The 16,464-nt window shown below is 49.4% G+C and overlaps 1 protein-coding gene and 1 long non-coding RNA gene across 4 annotated transcripts; one reads left to right on the top strand and one right to left on the bottom strand.

Annotated features, from left to right (window-relative positions):
• Positions 1-11,989: 11,989 nt before the first annotated feature.
• On the bottom strand, positions 11,990-13,547 carry LOC135577253 (uncharacterized). The gene is made up of 2 exons (XR_010468842.1): positions 13,403-13,547; positions 11,990-12,623 (listed from the first exon to the last, which is right to left on the bottom strand). It is a non-coding gene; the product is annotated as an uncharacterized LOC135577253 (long non-coding RNA).
• Positions 13,548-13,598: 51 nt separating this feature from the next.
• On the top strand, positions 13,599-16,187 carry PIH1D1 (PIH1 domain containing 1). 3 transcript variants are annotated; one of them, XM_065045369.1, is made up of 10 exons: positions 13,599-13,739; positions 13,862-13,954; positions 14,065-14,131; positions 14,215-14,397; positions 14,749-14,810; positions 14,892-14,976; positions 15,188-15,281; positions 15,358-15,448; positions 15,709-15,855; positions 16,050-16,187. In XM_065045369.1, exons 1-10 carry the CDS (start codon positions 13,599-13,601, stop codon positions 16,080-16,082), a joined length of 996 nt encoding a protein of 331 aa, XP_064901441.1. In that variant the 3' UTR covers positions 16,083-16,187. The 3 variants fall into 3 exon arrangements, with proteins under 3 accessions (XP_064901441.1, XP_064901442.1, XP_064901443.1); XM_065045371.1 differs by having other exon boundaries at positions 13,703-13,770; XM_065045370.1 differs by lacking the exon at positions 14,065-14,131 and having other exon boundaries at positions 13,599-13,770.
• The last annotated feature ends 277 nt before the right edge of the window (positions 16,188-16,464 follow it).

Here is a 16,464-nt window from a genome sequence, read left to right as displayed (position 1 = left end):
CCTTGCTATCCCAGCCCTCAGTCTTACCACTTGCCTTCCCCATCTGTTCAGGTACATCCAACTTCCAGCTATCGATAAGGTGCCTGATTCAAACACTGTTGTAGACCAGGGGACCATGACAGCCCTCCCCCACCCCGGACCCTTTCACCCAAGTCCAGAACAGTGCTCAGCATCCATGAGGTCTCTCCCTGTCTCTGGCCCATTGCCCACTGCTGCCAGGAGAGAAGTATCAAGGGAGAAGGTGGTGTCAGGGTGACATTTGGGACTTGCAGAGAGAGGAAGCAGTACAGAGGCTGCAGCTTCAGAGTGCTCCAAGATGCAGGCGAGTCTCCCTCCAGACATGATAGTCATGGCAACAGCGTTTTAGCATCTCCCAGAGAGCAGTAATTCAGCTTTAGACATAATTCCAAATATCCAGTTTGTAGTGCAGTCTTGCTCAGCCAGCAGTGTGCTCACAACTCCTGAGCTGTTTTTCTCTTACTGTACCAAAGACAGAGTTGGGTCATCTCACTTGCTTTTCCAGCTTTTGCATCCACGAGTGTGAGAGCAGGGGCAGATCACGGCTGGATGAGATACGGTTTTCTTAGCACAGGATGCAAATTTCCTCCCTTTGCCAGAGTACCCCCATGTACCCTTTTAAGTACTGCATTCTGCTGCAGGACTCAGGGAACTCCACACGTAGCATGAAGCATGCCCTGGAGAAATACATCAGAGCTGGAAATGGCAGCAAATGCAGCCTAAGACAAGTAACAGGAGTTTCATTTGGCTGGAATCTGTAGCTCCCAGGCAGAGCCTCGCTCAACGGCCAGGCAGTTGTCAGCTGTCAGGGCAGCACACCGACCATCCCTGCGAGACCAGCAGGAGGACAGGCAGTGACCAGTAGTGACAAGGCACAGGTTTTTGCTTGAAAATGAGACTGCACGTTTTATTTGTAGGCACCTAGAGTACAAGGTATCTGTCCATGTGGTTCTTGCAGGCAGCATGCAGCAGTACAAGCTGCAGTAACACATCGCAGGCACACTCTTTTTTCTGAACTAGCTACTGAAAGAGAACAACACTAAAGCATAAATGACCTTGGGGTCTCTAACCCTCAAACATTGCCTGAGACCTGCACAATAGGGTATTGCCTGCAAGTATGGGCTTCTCACCAGCAGAGCAACTGGTGTCTCCTGCGAGCAGCCAGAAGGATTGGTGTTATGGAGACAGAAGAAATAATTGGCAACAACAACGCAGCAGCTTGGTAGCTCAAGAAGAGTAGTCTCTGGCTTGCTGAGGTTTGATCTGAGCCTGATAACTGGTTTCCCTTTTTGGAAACACTTTTCTGCGTAACAGCCCAGGACAAACTGCATCTTCTCTTGTTTCTCTTAGACTTCTTCTGTCTTTGCATAATCCTGCCATCGATATGGTTTATAGACTGTATACTACAGACAGGTTGTCTTACATGTACCACTTTAAACATCCCAGGAAAAAAGCACATTTACACTGGTGGGAAAAATAAAAAGGGTAAAAAATACTCTCAGCAGCACTTAAATGAATCAGCACTGGCTGAAGAATTGTGGAAGCCTCTGGCAGCCAAAATGTTCCTCTCATGCTCGCGGTGCTTGTGGTTCTCCTCAAGGAGCTCATGTGGATCTGGCCACCCCACCATGGCAAGGGGTGCAGAGGGGCTAGAGGGACCAGAGGTCTGGCCCCCAGTCATGGTGACCCAGTGCTGGAGCCAGCAGTGCCCCTCTGCCTGTGAGCAGCTGCCTGTTGTTGATAGGCATCACTTGCAGCATCAGGGACATTGCGGGTGGTGAACTGAGAACACCTGCACCCTGCTCAGGACATTCTGCCATCCCAGGCACCATAACTGGGTTCACTGAGAGAATTTTTCAAGGGCTTCAGACACACAGCAGCCTCCCCGCCCAGGTCTGCAAATCTGCTTTCCTGTGGCACAAGGGTACACGATATGCATGGTATGTCCAAAACTGATTCTCACCCTCAATTTTTAAGCCAGAGATACATAGCTGTTATTCTCCTCATTTGCAAAACAGGGAACAGAGGCAGAACACAAGACATCGTACCCAAAATCATGCTGCATGCAAGCAATGGCACAGCTATCATGTCAGCTGCCTCCCATAAGCATGGCATTGATGCTGATCCAAACACCAAGCCTCTCTAGCTGCCTTTTCTCTTCAGCAAGGAACAAATTGTTTTCCTCAGAGCTGACTGTCCTTACGTTTGGAATAGCCCGATTTCAGTCATTTAGTCCTATCGCATAGAGGAGACAAAAGGAACGTTGAAGATCTGTTTTAAATCTGTTCAAATATGCTTAAGAAAGGAACGTTGAAGATCTGTCTTAAATCTGTTCAAACATGCTTATGAACTAGGATATCTGAAGTGCAAAGCATGCAAGTAATTTAAAACAAGGCCATTTCTGTGGGTCTCCTCCTTTTCCAGCTTGAGCTTAGAAGACTTGCCTTGAAGACAAACACACTGTCCCGCAGTATTCTCTCAAATAGAATTGTCTTATTTTTTCCCTTAAAGAATGTGGCAAACAAAGTTCAGTCAAAATAAGCCAAGGAAGTGTTTCTTGAAATAACAAACCACACTAGGAAGTATTTTCTATATAGAAGAAGAATCTCAAGTATAACAAAACTTAAGTAACCTTGAAATTCCTGCTTCTCAAAGTAACATCGTATTTCATAGAGTGATTTCCATAGTATATTGTTTTTTTCATTGAGATGACTAGCATTCTGTTTTTATTAATATTTTTTGTTATCGGCTACAAGAGGTGCAGAGCTGTGCGTTGTTCATGGGAAACAACACACACCTAGCAAAGCTCACAAGATAAAGCCAGACATATCTAGGGTTGAGTTTGGCAGTATTTTGTACCTCTGAGTAGCCACAGTGCCAGGTGTGCCTTCATATACATCGTGCATTCAGCAGTACTTAATTAACATGCCTTGACAGATAACTTAGTTTTGTCAAAAGAAGAGTTTCCCTTCCTTTATAAATCAAGAGCAAGAAATATCGCTTCTGCTTTATTCTAAACATGGTTTGTCTCCACCATTTTTCATCATGACAAGTGCTCTGGTTTGTTTCATCCTTTCCTCCCTACATATCTCTCACTGTTGCCTCTGCATAGACTCCTGAAAAATTGTTTTGCGAAGCCAGGAATACCCTCTTACAGTGCATTAACAGCCCGCAAAGCAAAGAAAAAAGTCTTCTCCTGGGTAAGCAGGTTATTCAGTGGTCTCACAGGTATCACAGAATTGTAATTTATGCTGTTAAGAGCATTGTCAAAGGAGGTATAAGACTGAAACACAGGCCAAGATCCATTCAGAGAATTTTGTCAGTAGTATAATAGTCCCTACTGAGCCATTCGCAGCAGCACTTAACTTTTCCAAAACATGTTCACTGCAAGTTATCCCTGCAAAGATTATTCCATATGTAACATCAAATCTATTGTGCAGCAAGTTCTAGATGTGGATGGGTTAATCTGTCTCGCCAAGTGTACAGAATCACAGACGCACCAAAGACAGGCTCAAGTAGTCTCATGACTGCTGCAAACACCTGAAGCCCTGCTTGTGGGCTCTGATTTCAGCAGAGAAGTCACACAGTACATTACCTGACTTGGAGTCTCTTAGTCCTGTGCTCAACCTCTAACACTTTGACTGCTCTTTGCCGAGAGTGGTTTGTCTGGAGTTTTTACTGCTTATTCCAACAAACACACACACATTGAAAAACTATTTACTGATGTGACTAACATTTGTTTTCTCCATTCTTTAAAAAAAAAAAAAAAGATCAGAGAAAGAAAAAAACACAGGACAATATTTAAAAAAAAAAATCCTTGCATTTTTTAAATAACAAAATTGTTTGTCTGGAGGAAGTTATTACTTGTGCTAGTGAAAGAAGAAAGAAATGCTGACAAAAAAGCTGATGTTGGAGTTCCACACTTCCCAGCACTTGTTGCTGATGAACTCAATGCTGAGCATTTGTCAGGCGCTCCCCATGGAGACCCAGCAGCCACTGCCAATTGAGAAGTCCATCCAGGGCGCTCCAGCCCTTGCTGCAGTTTCTGTGCTGCAAAGGGTGGTGCTTTGCTGAAGGTGCTGGCATAGGAATGGCAGAGGTGAAGCTCGTCTGTCCCCTGTGTGAACTGTGTTGTCACCCCAGCCGAAAGCAGTGAAGGTTACAGACAGGGGCTGCCGGGCTGCCAGCAGCACCATGAAGCCAACGCTGGCTCTTCTGTGGAGGTGATAGAGCCACAATGCCCACGGAAAGCTGAATAGCCAGCCTTTTTCTGGTTCCTGATGATTTCTTTAATTGCTGTTTGCACAGGTTTATCTGAACTTACAGGAGAATCCTCCCTTTGTGCAGAGAAGTTGGAGGAACTGGGGTTTTTAATTCTGCCCATGCCACTTGCAGACCCGAGCAAAGCTCCCAGGAAAGAGCAGGGCAGGAGGGGTCCTGCCACTTTCAGCAGCTGTAGTGTGAAAGTGCAGCCAAGGCTTCTACCCTCCAGGGAATTTAGGCAACTGAATTGGCCTTGAAATTAATCTGGGCTTCAGTGTCCTCAACGAGGTTACAGAGGACCGCTGGCACGGGATCAGGCTGAGATGTTGAGAGCCATGGTACCTTCATAGAGGACAGCATCTGCCTGGTGGAACCCCACCACTCCTGTTACCTGTGCTTCCCCACCTCTCTTTTGATCTCCTTCCCCCTAAAATGCTGTTTGCTCTGTGGCCTCCTGGCCCAGGAGAAAAGGGCAGGATCACCAGTAGGACCGCAGGTGTTTTTACCTGCCCAAAGCAAACAGATGTGACACCAGCTGAACACCATCCCTGTGGGCTTGGTGCTCTCTGAGTTACTCGTGCTCTGAGAAACCTGTCAAGATCTCCCACAACTAGGTCTCAATCTGACCCACAGCTTTTCCTTCATTCATACTCAAGGTTAAGACAGCATTAGTCCATTCAAGCTTAAGCACAGAACAGGCAGCAGGGTTCCTCCCTTTTGCTCTCTGACCATTATAGCCCCATCCAGCTCCTCACAGGGGAGGGGAGGGGAGGGGAGGGGAGGGGCGGGGAGGGGAGGGGAGGGGAGGGGAGGGGAGGGGAGGGGAGGGGAGGGGAGGGGAGGGGAGGGGAGGGGAGGGGAGGGGAGGGGAGGGGAGGGGAGGGGAGGGGAGGGGAGGGGAGGGGAGGGGAGGGGAGGGGAGGGGTTCCTACATTTCGTTTTGCAGTGAGAACAAATTGGCAGCACGCTAAGAGTGTTGAGCAGTAATTACAGTAAGACAAAGGCTTCTGTGCCAATGATCCCTTAAATTAAATCCCCTTGTGACCTAATAGAAGGCTAGGCATGCAGTGTCTGTGCTTGATTACTGCCCTCTCTGGGCAGCACAGACACCAGGAAAGAGAACAGAATGAAGGTTGTCAAGAAGAGAAAAGCATTAAATCACACTCACTCAGAGAAGATGGAAGAAAGTCTTGTACCAAAGAAAAATGCAATATTTTGTATCTTCTTCCACATTGGAAAAATAAGGAATTGCTTGTAAGAAGGCAGATCTCATGTCCTCTCTAAGACAGTGTTCATTCATTCAGTATGTGTGTGAGAGAGAGGACTGAGTTGTGTGATAAGACTGTTTGTCATAGACAAATATAATCCTTTCCTATACATTATTTTATACACCTATGAACTATCTTTCCCTGCCTCCTGTATAAAAGCAATTATCTGAAAAAGAGTGATTTTTTTGGTTTTTTGGGTTTTTTTCAGTCCTTAGAACAGTATTTGAGCAGACTTCCAAGGCATTGCCTCAACTGCCTTCTATAGAGATCTGCATCTTACTATACATGTATCTTTCATTATCAATGTCAGAAAGGCTGCAAGAAAAGAAGAACCTGTGAATAATGATAATCCTTTGTGGCAAATAGGAGCTCCACTCAACAGGACAAGTCTGTTTCCAGCTTTAACTTTAAGAAGGGGAGTCTGTGTCATTCAGGATCCTGTTTGCAGATAAATAAATGCATCCCACATAGCAGTTTACTACCTGTATGTTCGCATGTCTTACTATCAGCCTGTGTGCTCACAGGCCATGCAGACAGAGCATCTGTTCTCTAGGGCCCTGCAAACAAGCAGCCATCTGATTACTCAACGGGGAATGTTTTTTCACATACAAACCTTCAGCATCTGTTTGGTTCAATATCTCACCTATGTGTAAGAAAACACAAAGTACCTTTTCAGGTAATAGAGGTTCTCCCATGGAGGAACCACATCTCATCATCTCACTGGACAGTGGAGGCTCCAAACTTACGAACCTCTCCTACTTCGTGTCAACAGGAACATGTTGACATGTTTCCTTGGCCAAGAAGCACAAACAGCAACTTCCAGTCAACTGCCTTCCCTCAGGACATCCTTCCTAGGCCACACAAGAGAGGTAACTGTTGACAAGAACACTGCCAAAGTGACTTGTCAAGAGATCCCGTTGCTTTGATTCACCAGGAAAAAATACATAGAACTTTTACATTGAACACTTCTGAAAAGCGAAGAAGGCAGGGTACTGCTGGTACATAACTTTTAAGGTTTCTCAGGAGTGTGTTTTAAAGTTGCAGTTATGTAAAGCCATCCTGTATTCTCATAGTGTGGTAAATATATCCCTAGACTATTTCGAAGTTGTGTTTAACATGAAAATAATAAAAAAAAAAGGAAATGTGTCATCTGTTGTCTTGGAAGGTTGCTTCTCTTCTTTCTTCCGCTTATCATGGTGATAACATTGCTCAGAGAACCACACCTGAGTCTTCTCCCTAGAGATATGTAGGAGGATGGGCTACAGTACTGACTACTCTTGTGCCTGCTTCCAGCTGCACAGGCATGACCCCTGCCAGCACTTCCCTCTGCGCAGTCTGGGGATGGGTTTGCATGTTCATTTGATATTGGCTTTAATAGGGCAGTCAGTAGCACTTCAGTGGCTTGGAGCTTTCATCCCATGCTCACGTGTTTATGATTTTGGGTGAGAGTACAGATGCTCAAGCACCAGGAGGAGGCTCAGGCACAGCCAAGTTCTGCAGCGGTGGGAACAGCCAACTGGCCACCTCTCCCTCAGGCCTCCATGGGCATGACCTCCACAGCATCCTTCATTGTGTCACACTGGTGGGACTGCTGTCCAAACAGCTCTTTCCCTCCAGCCACTGACCTGTGTGTGTGTTCTCACAAGTAGGCATCAGCTGTTGAATCAAATCTTTGGTTTGCTGCAGCCTTTTACTGGTCACACAGGTAAACCCTGAGGCAGGAGTCAGCCCAAAACGGCCAGCAAAAGGGAGCCTGGGGTTTTCAGTGGCTGCTGGCAGTCTGGACTTGGATCTAGGACATTGTCCTGCTAATGTCACCCAGGGGATAACTTGTCAGATTTGAACCACCAAAATTGGTGCTGTGGCTGGCTGGTGTTTCCTCACCAGTGCTCACCAGGAGTGACGTGGGCCAGCAAGAAGAGGCTGTAGAGTGCCCCGTTTACAGGGGGACTTGAACTTCTGAGCTGAAAAGAAGCAAGTCTGAAAGTTAAAGTGATCTTTCTGGCGTTGTTTTTGCCACACCTGTGGAGAGCAGAAGCCTATGGCTTCTCTCCCACAACCTGCACAGCCCTGCTCCACCTCATCCCACCACACCTCCCTCCACACCACAAAAGCACGGTCCTCACAGAGCAGAGATATGGTCACTGAGCAGATGTCTCTGGGGGGACACCAGGGCCATTGCCACTGAGATCTTGCTCCTGACATCCCTCCTCTAGGATTCCCAGGACAGCAAGCCTCCAATCCTCACAGGGGCATGCATGCTGAGCCCTACACCCTCCCTCTGCATGGCAGAGACAGAGCAGCATCATGGAGTGCCTTGGAGAGGGGCTTTTGGGCACATGCTGGGAGCAGGAAGCCATGGGCTGTAGAGGAGTCCATCTCAGGAACAGCAGCAACAGCTCCTCTGGGGAAGAAGGTCAGCAGGAGGCTCAGGCCATTTGATTTTTTTTTCCTAGCATATGCTACATTAGCTACGCCATCCCACAAATAAATCCCAGTCAGCTTCCCTGTCTTCATTTCAGATGCCACCACAGGCACACAGAGAACATGCAGGAGTCGCACGTAGGCAAATAAGGGTTTGCCCTATGCAGCTGCAAACCTTCAGAGTATCATTTTGGAGCTGCCAAAACCAAACTCATCAGTCTGCTTTTCTTCCTCCTGGGCAGCTGAGCATTCATGACCACCCAGAGACGTTTTTCCTGTTAGCTGCTGCCAAAAGAAGGCAAAATACAGGCCAGCATTGTTCCCAAGCACCACAGGCTGGAGCTGGGGCTGCAGGAGAAGAGAAACTGGGAGCATTCCCCTACCCCTGAGATTAGCTGCTCTTCAGCATATGCAGAGGTGCCTCTTCGACAGCCTGCATCAACCAAGAGCTGCTCATTGTCTCTGGTCCTTGGATGTCCAAAGCAGAGGTCTTGAGTATTAGCTGTACCTCCAAAGCAGAAAGATGACACCAAATTCCATCAAAATCAGAAAAAAGACAAAGTTGATATATGATACAGAATGCTGTTGTGGAATAAATACTGAGGGGGCAAATTAATGAAACCAATTGTCAAGGCTACACTTATTAAGAATAAAATTATGTCCACATCTTCAGCATATAAAGCAGCTGCGTGACAGGGAAGGAATCTTGCTCTGTATGTTTCATGGCCCAGCCTGGACTACGTTCTTGAATGACCACGCATGGGGAAGCCCAGTGTAACAGGGGAGTGAAGTGAAGATATCGCGGCCAGGTCCTGTGTGAAAAGGCAGGTATAGGAACCAGATGGTACAGCTGCTGTCGATTTGGAAGTATACATTTTCAGCTCTGTCCAAAATGCCAGTTACTAAGCCAGAAATTTGTCTGATGGATAAACTTTGCTCATTTTAATCAATACCAAAACACACCTCCATCTCCAAGGGTACCTGCCTCCATCACACCCACTAAGTCCCTTTGAACAAGCACAGTTGAGTCTTTACCTTAAGAATCGAAGCAAGAGTTTTTATACCAGTCGATAACAAAGGCAGGCATGACTAGAGTCATTCAAGCTCCACTTAAATTTAGAAAACAGTATAAAATACCCTAACAATAGAGGAAGGTTGGGGAAGATGTCATCACTGGGAAGTCAAGGGAACAGCATAATGGACTTCTGGGAGAAGTCAATGGGCTGAGCCTGTTCTTCTGCACCCAAAGGGATGCTTTTGGGTAAGACCCCAGGACAATTAGACTTCAAGCTTGTATTTGTCACATTAGTAGTGCTATATAATCATCTTAGAATTTATATATATTTGGTACCAATACTTATTTCTTGCAACTAATGTGTGTTTTTACAGCTAAAGTGTATTTTGCAACTGAAGTGTGGTTTTGCAGACAATGGCAATCTAAAAGAATTGGAACCTGTTGCATTAATAAACCTCACTGTTCATGGATCTAGTCAGGAGAATTTCTTGTTGAACACACTCAGACTTATAGTATGTATTATACAATACATGAATCTGTGCAAGCACGTAAGTTCAGTGGTCTCGTCTATGCTGCATTATCAGTGAATCCAACTGTGCAAATTAAACATAATGCCAGACCAGCTGTTGAGCATGATTGGACTTGTAGTGCTAGGTTGAGGTTATTTGATGTAACTGGGCATCACTCGGTTGTTCAGCTCTGCCACACCTAAGCTGTCATAGTGAAATACTGAGGACAAGCTAGATTGCCAGGCTGCTTAACTTCTGCAAAATTAATCCTCTTAACCCAAAGCTCTACAATGCATTAATGGTCTCTTATTGGATGTGGCAACAAATTACCCAATCTAGTAACCTGAAGAATATATGATTAATAAATACAAAGTCATGGATAAATAAAGTTAAAAATCTGTTCCCCAGCTGAGCTGAAGAAACATGTGGGAAGTAGCAATCAAACCAGAGGCAGTAAAAATATTCTCACTGGTTTAACTGGTGCTCACCTGCTACAAATTAATACTATCCACATGGTCTATGAGGAGAAAAGTGCTTTAAGGAACTCAAATAACTTGCCTCTGATCAAGATTTGTGTTTAATTCATCTATATATACAACAACGTCGATGTTCAATGGTGCATGAGTACAGTGAAAAAATACATCAATGAACAGTGAAATTGTTTAGGGTATCACACTTGCATCACACACACATTTTTTTTCTCATCAAGTCACCAGAATTCATGCCATGTTTAAGAAATTACAACCATTGACTACAGCCTTACCTTTTTAAAAGTTATTTATTGATAAAGCAATATAAAAACGAAAGGATTTACTATATTCAGTACACACTTCTACAATCTCAGAATCACAGAACATTAGAGATTGGAAGGCACCTCAAAAGATCATTTAGTCCCCCTGCTGGAGCAGGAACACCTACATGAGGTTACACAGGAATGTGTCCAGGCAGGTTTTGAATGTCTCCAGAGAACGAGACTCCACAACCTCCCTGGGCAGCCTGTTCCAGTGCTCTGTCACCCTCACCGTGAAGAAGTTTCTTCTCATACTTAAGTGGACCCTCCTGTGTTCCAGTTTGCACCCATTGCCCCTTGTCCTATCATCAGTTGTCACTGGGAAGAGCCTGACTTCATCCTCCTGACACTCACCCTTTACATATTTATGAATATTAATGAGGTCACCTCTCAGTCTCCACTTCTCCAAGCTAAAGAGACCCAGCTCCCTCACCCTTTCCTCATAAGGGAGATGCTCCACTCCATCATCTTCATTACTCCGTGCTGGACTTTCTCCAGCAGTTCCCTGTCCTTCTTGAACTGAGGGGCCCAGAACTGGACACAATATTCCAGATGCAGTCTCACCAGGGCAGAGTAGAGGGGAAATGGTCATGTACAATACATGAATGTGTCCAAGAGCCTTAGATTATGTTTGAGCAGTTTTTCTTGAGTTGATTCAACCCAGAGTGGTCTACTAGTTCGCAGGTCCACTGGAAGTCAGGGCTCCTTTTGTCCTGATAAACTGATACCAACTCTAACAAAGCAGAAAGTGGTTTGCTGGTAGACATCATCAGACAAACTGATATATTCAGAAAAATCAATCAAGCTTTTGAGTACTCAAACCTGGAAATCTGAAGAAGGGCTTGAGTGACTTGAAGTTAGTCCATTTCTTCTTGTCACACCAATTAATGAATAAAATGTATTAGTTCTTCCATTGGACTGTGTGCTGCCTTTGTCCTTAGATCACTGTGGTTAAGATGAAATATCATGCTGACAAAGGCACAAGCCAATAACATGATTTAATGATAATGTCACGGGTCATTTAACTAATGAGAGTGGCTGCTAGCTCTTGTATCTTTGATGTATGCTTAGGGGCACAACACCAAGAAAAGGCTGAGTTCATCAAGAACAAAACCATGACTCTAATCCCATTGAGTGACATTTATAATCTGAAATTTGAAAGGCTATTTTCTATATTAAGTGTTTCCTGTGTACATGTGTATTCTAGAAGCTTAAAACTTACTTCCTTTTCTGGACACTTTGCTGATGTTCACGGTGTGTCGAGCTGCATAGATATAAGACAAGAAAAAAATAAAACCACAACAACCAGTATTTGACATATCAGCTGATACATAAAATAACAGATCAATCACTGTCGCACAGGCTAGAAACCCGTGTTTTGGCACCCGCCCCTCCCCCGCCCAGTCTCCGCCCCACACACATTTGCATGGTGGTAGGCGTCACTTTTTCCCTGGCCGATGCCGGATCGGGTTTCACATTTGCGGAACAGCAGCACCACCGTGTGACTCCCCTTAAGACTCCACAGGAACCCCTCAAGTCACCTTGGACCCCTCCGCAGAGACCCCAGATACCTTGGAGCCCCTACGACTCGCTCTAACTCCCACAGGGTCCACAGAGCCCCGCCGGAGCCCCACAGCTCCTCCCCATCCCCTCGGGACTCCTCCCCTGATAGCAAAAAATCGGCAAAAAGACTCTTTAACAGTTTTGAAAGTGTTAAAAAGCAGGCACTTTTATTACAGCATGCCAGACACTCGGAGGATCATTCCTCTAATCCAGCATGCACGTGATTCACACTTCTTGGTATTTATTACATATACCTCTTGCATATTCATTTGTTTTTACTGCTTAGTTAATGTATTAAACATAAATTATTTCCATACACCCTGTCCTCTTCTGGAAGTCCATAATCTATTCCAAGAGTCTTCATCAGGGGTCTCTAGTGGTCCGCGGGGGCCTTTGCAGCCTGGTGCCTGCTCTGTGTCAGCTTCTTGACCTAATTTCTTGAGCAAGCATATTGTCATTTTGTGCTGCTACTCAGCAAAAGTCACGTAGCTCTTTCTTCATTTAGTGGAACGTTCCTCTTTCCCAGCTTGCAAGCCCAGGGCATCCTGCTTTGCCTCATGTCCAGTCTCTGTAGAGCTCGTTTCGCTGTTTGGTTTCTGTTACTTTATGCCCAGTCTTGCTACATTATGCCTAGGGGTTTCTGGAAGATTTTCATTCCTCTTATCACCCTAGAGGTGCCCTCCCCACAAGACTCCTCTCTTCAGGAGCCCCCTCTTGTGGATGCAGCGCTGATGAAGCTGGGAGAGGCGGCCACTCTGCACAGCCGGAGGGACCTGCAGGGTTAGGGGCCGTGGCTTTAGGGGTCCCCAAGAGGTCCAGGCAGGGGGAGCCTGCAGGGGGCCAGGGTTCCTGCATGAGGGGAGCAGTGGGGCTGGGGAGGCAGCTCATGGGGGTCCCACTTTGGGTTATATCCACACAGATCATACCTATTCATTATACTTCCAAGAAATTCTTTGCATATGCATTACACTCTTTCGTTATTCAGCTTGGATCCTGCTTGCGCTGGTGTCGCCACCTGATCCTCTGAGAGCAAGGGCGTCGTCTCCTACTCTTCTCCTGATCATCTTAACAAATACCATTCTTGTGACCTAACGTCTGCAAACCTTATTCTTATTAACTTAGTCAGTGCCTAAAATCTATGACCCTTATTCATATTGACTTATTTTATTACTAATTGCTGATTTTAGGTATCATCAATCCCTTCTCTTGTTTTGAGGTTTTGTGACCACTAGGCTTCAACCCTCATTAAAACAGAACCTTGAGCATTTACTTCTAAACCACTTTTCTGTGGCTCTCTTTGCACATACTAAAATAATAATAAACACAATTATTACGACTAAAACAATTACTCCTGTTTGCACTAATGATGCTAGCCACCCTGCAAGTGAAATATTCCCCATTTGAGATAACAGCTTATTAATCCACGTACTGCCTAAGGTCCTGTGATTGTTTCGCTACCTCTTTGATAACCCACACTAGACCATTTCCATTTTTCGTCGGGGGGGGGGGGGGGGGGGCGCGCGGAGAGGGTGTTTATTAGGGTCGTACTCACAGGTCAGAGGTCACAGTTGGGAAGTCGCAGGTCAAGGGTCATCAGGGGTCAGTCAGGCCCCTCCACCGGCACCCAGAGACAGCTGCTGTGCAAGTCGCGCTTGGCGCCGGGGGGATCTCCTGCCCCGACCCCTGGGGACCCAAACGTGTGCCTCCCCTCCCCCGCTGCGGCCCCCTCGGCCCTGGGTCCCTCCTCCATGGAGCTGAAGATCCCCGGGACAGGCCCCCGCGCTGCCGCCGCCATCACACCAACGAGATATCGGCGAGAGCGGCCCCGTAACCATAGAAACTCCTCCACGCTTCCGCCGGAAACCGGAAGTGGGAGCTGCAGCGGCAGGGTAGGCGCAGGAGGCCCTGAGGAAACGGAGGGTGAGGGGGACCCTGGGGCTGTGGGTCGGCGGGGCCCGGGCGGTGTTTGGGGCCTCTGGGCTCCTTCCCGGTTCTTCCTGTTCCCGCCCAGGCCATGGCCGCTCCCGCGGACCCGTCGCTGCTGTCGGCCGAACTGGAGGCGGACGACGGGGAGGACGAGGCGCTGCGGCGGCTTCTGCTGCAGGTAGGGTCGGGGGGAACCCGGGGCGAGAAGGGCGGGGACCGGGGGGAACTGGGACAGACCCGCCCCCCGCGTTCCTCCGTGTACTCCCCAAATCCCTCTGTCCTCCCCAGGTGACACAGGACGACGAAGAGCCGTCCCCACCCACCGGCCCCTCCCGCGCCGTCACCCCGCAGCCAGGTCGGGGGGGGGTTGGAGGGGTCTTAGGGGATTTGGGGGAGTCTCGGGGGGTCCTGACCCTCCCCTGCATCTTCTCTCCCCAGGGTTCTGCGTGAAGACCCGCGCGGGGGGGGCCAAGGTGTTTATCAATGTTTGTCATTCGGGAGAGGTGCCACCTCCCCCGCCGCTGTCCCCCCCCGGGCTGCGCCGCCTGCTCCTACGCGACCCACCCGGGGCCTTTCGCATCCCCATGAGCCTGGGGGAGCCCCATGCCGAGCTGGACCGCAGTGAGACCCCCCCCTCCCCCAAAAAACCCTGAGTCCCGCAAACGTCTCCCTGATCCCCTCAACACTCCAGCCCCCCAAGCCCCCCTGCCTAACCCCAACTAACCCCACTGACCCAGTGTGACCCCCTTCCCCTGACTCCCTCACGCTCTTAATCCCCTCCCAACTCCGCCTCCCGCAATTTCTCTTTCTGATCCCCCAAACTGTCCCCTGAGCCTCCCTGTGAAATCCCCCTGACCCTTTTTAATCCCTCCCAAACCCTCTCCCTGACCTCCTCCACTCGCTTAATCCCTTCCTCTGACCCCCCCAAATGCCCCCAAGCTCCCTGTTCATCCCCCACCCTCCACGCCACAGGTGGGCAGGGCTGCACAGCCTATGATGTGGTGGTGAATTCGGAGTTCTTCCGCACGCTGCAGGTGAGAGGGAGGTTGGAGTGGCCTGGTGGGGGTTGGGGGAGTTTGGGGGGGTTCTGACTCCCTTGCCCCACTTCCCCCAAGGCTGATCCCCTGTACCGCGAGTTCTTCCTGACTGTGGCGATGGAGGGGCTGTCGGAGAAGTATGGGCTGGAGCTGGAGCTGACTGGTGGGACTGGGAGCACTGTGGGGGGCTGAGAGCACTGGGAGGGGTTGGGGGTGAGCGGGGGGCAACTGGTGGGACTGGGAAGGAGCTGGGGGTGAGGCAGGGGGCAACTGGTGGGGAATGAGCTGGGGGATGAATTTTAGGGGTGGAAATGTAAAAGAAGAGGGGGTGGGGGGGTCTCACACCCACCCCATGACTCCCCCATCCCCCCCAGGCTGGCGGGTGCTGCGAAACCGCCGGTTCTTGGGTTCCATCTCGGCCCAAAACATCCGGACGCGGCCCCAGCCCCACATCCAGGAGCTGGAGGAGTGAGTAGTGGAGCACCCCTGCCCCTCCCCCACCCCCTGTCAACCTCCTGCCTGACCTCTGCCCCTCCCCCCGCAGCTCCCCCGCCCCCCCTCAGTACGTGGTGGTGGCTGAACCCTCGTCCCAACACCCACGGGTGCTGCAGACACGAGTGTTGCTTCCACAGGCCGTGAGTCGGGGCGGGCACCGAGGGTCATTGGGGGTTATTAACCTGATCCAAGGGGGTGTTGGGGGTGGGAGAGCTCCTGTAAATGTCCAGGGGGGCCTGTGGAGTGAAGGAGGGGCACTGGGGGGGCGCTATTGGGCTGGTTGGGGGCTGGGCAGGTGTGGGGGAAATTTAACCTTGTCCAGGGGAAGTTGGGGGGACCCTGGTTGTGGTGAGGCGGTCATGGCCCTTCCCCTGACCCGACCCTGCCCTGCCCTGTCCAGGCTGGGGCGGAGTCGCTGTGGCTGGGGCTGAGTGAGGAACGGCTGGTGCTGAAGGAGGAAGGGGGCGGCCCCGCCCTGCTGGAGCTGGGGCTGCCCCACCCCGCCGACCCCGCCCGCTGCCACGCCCACTTCCACCGTGGAACCAAGGTGAGTGTTCCCGTGGCGATGGGCCACACCCTGAGCCATGACCTGAACCACAACATCCCCATTACCCAGGTAGCAGCTCCTGGCCATGTCTGCTCTCTTAGCCACACCGCTTTCCTGGCCCCATCCTTTCCCACGGCCCCGCTCCTTAGCCAGGAGGTGCTGCCTCTCTACCAACCCCTGACCTTTTCCCCCAGGTCCTCACTGTGACGATGCCCCTGCAGGCCTGAAGTGGGGGGGACCGCCCCGGATGGCTGGATGCCTCCTGGACGCCTATGTTCCCCCTCCCCACTTCCCTTTTTTGTACAAAAATCTGCAATAAAAGGTCAATCAAACTTGTATGTGTGTGTGCAGTCTCACTGGACACCTGGGTCCCCTGCACCAGAGGCAGGGCCTCGCAGTGGTCCCAGGCATCTGAGTGCCCACCTCTTCCCCCCAACACAGGCAGGGGTCTCAGCTCATGAGGGGGATTTAGCGGTGAGCTGGGGGAGGGGGCATGAGGAGTGGTATCCCAGAGAACCCAGGTGTCCAGGATGAGGAGAGAGGACCCAGGCATCTGGGGGGACCCAGGTGTCCAGGATGGGGCGGGCAGCAGAAGCAGAAACATCACAC

The sequence above is a fragment of the Columba livia genome, chromosome Z (assembly GCF_036013475.1).
Source record: "Columba livia isolate bColLiv1 breed racing homer chromosome Z, bColLiv1.pat.W.v2, whole genome shotgun sequence".
NCBI classification, from domain to species: Eukaryota; Metazoa; Chordata; class Aves; order Columbiformes; family Columbidae; genus Columba; species Columba livia.
Note: the sequence above shows the minus strand (reverse complement) of the source record. Positions and strands in the feature narration are given on the sequence as shown.

What these genes read in the sequence shown, in the direction of transcription:
- PIH1D1 (XM_065045369.1), top strand. Translation starts at nt 13,599, where the DNA reads ATGGAGCTGAAGATCCCCGGGACAGGCCCCCGCGCTGCCGCCGCCATC. An exon ending in GTGGGAGCTGCAGCGGCAGG is followed by an intron (nt 13,740 to 13,861) that starts GTAGGCGCAGGA and finishes GTTCCCGCCCAG; the next exon opens with GCCATGGCCGCTCCCGCGGA. An exon ending in ACTTCCACCGTGGAACCAAG is followed by an intron (nt 15,856 to 16,049) that starts GTGAGTGTTCCC and finishes CTTTTCCCCCAG; the next exon opens with GTCCTCACTGTGACGATGCC.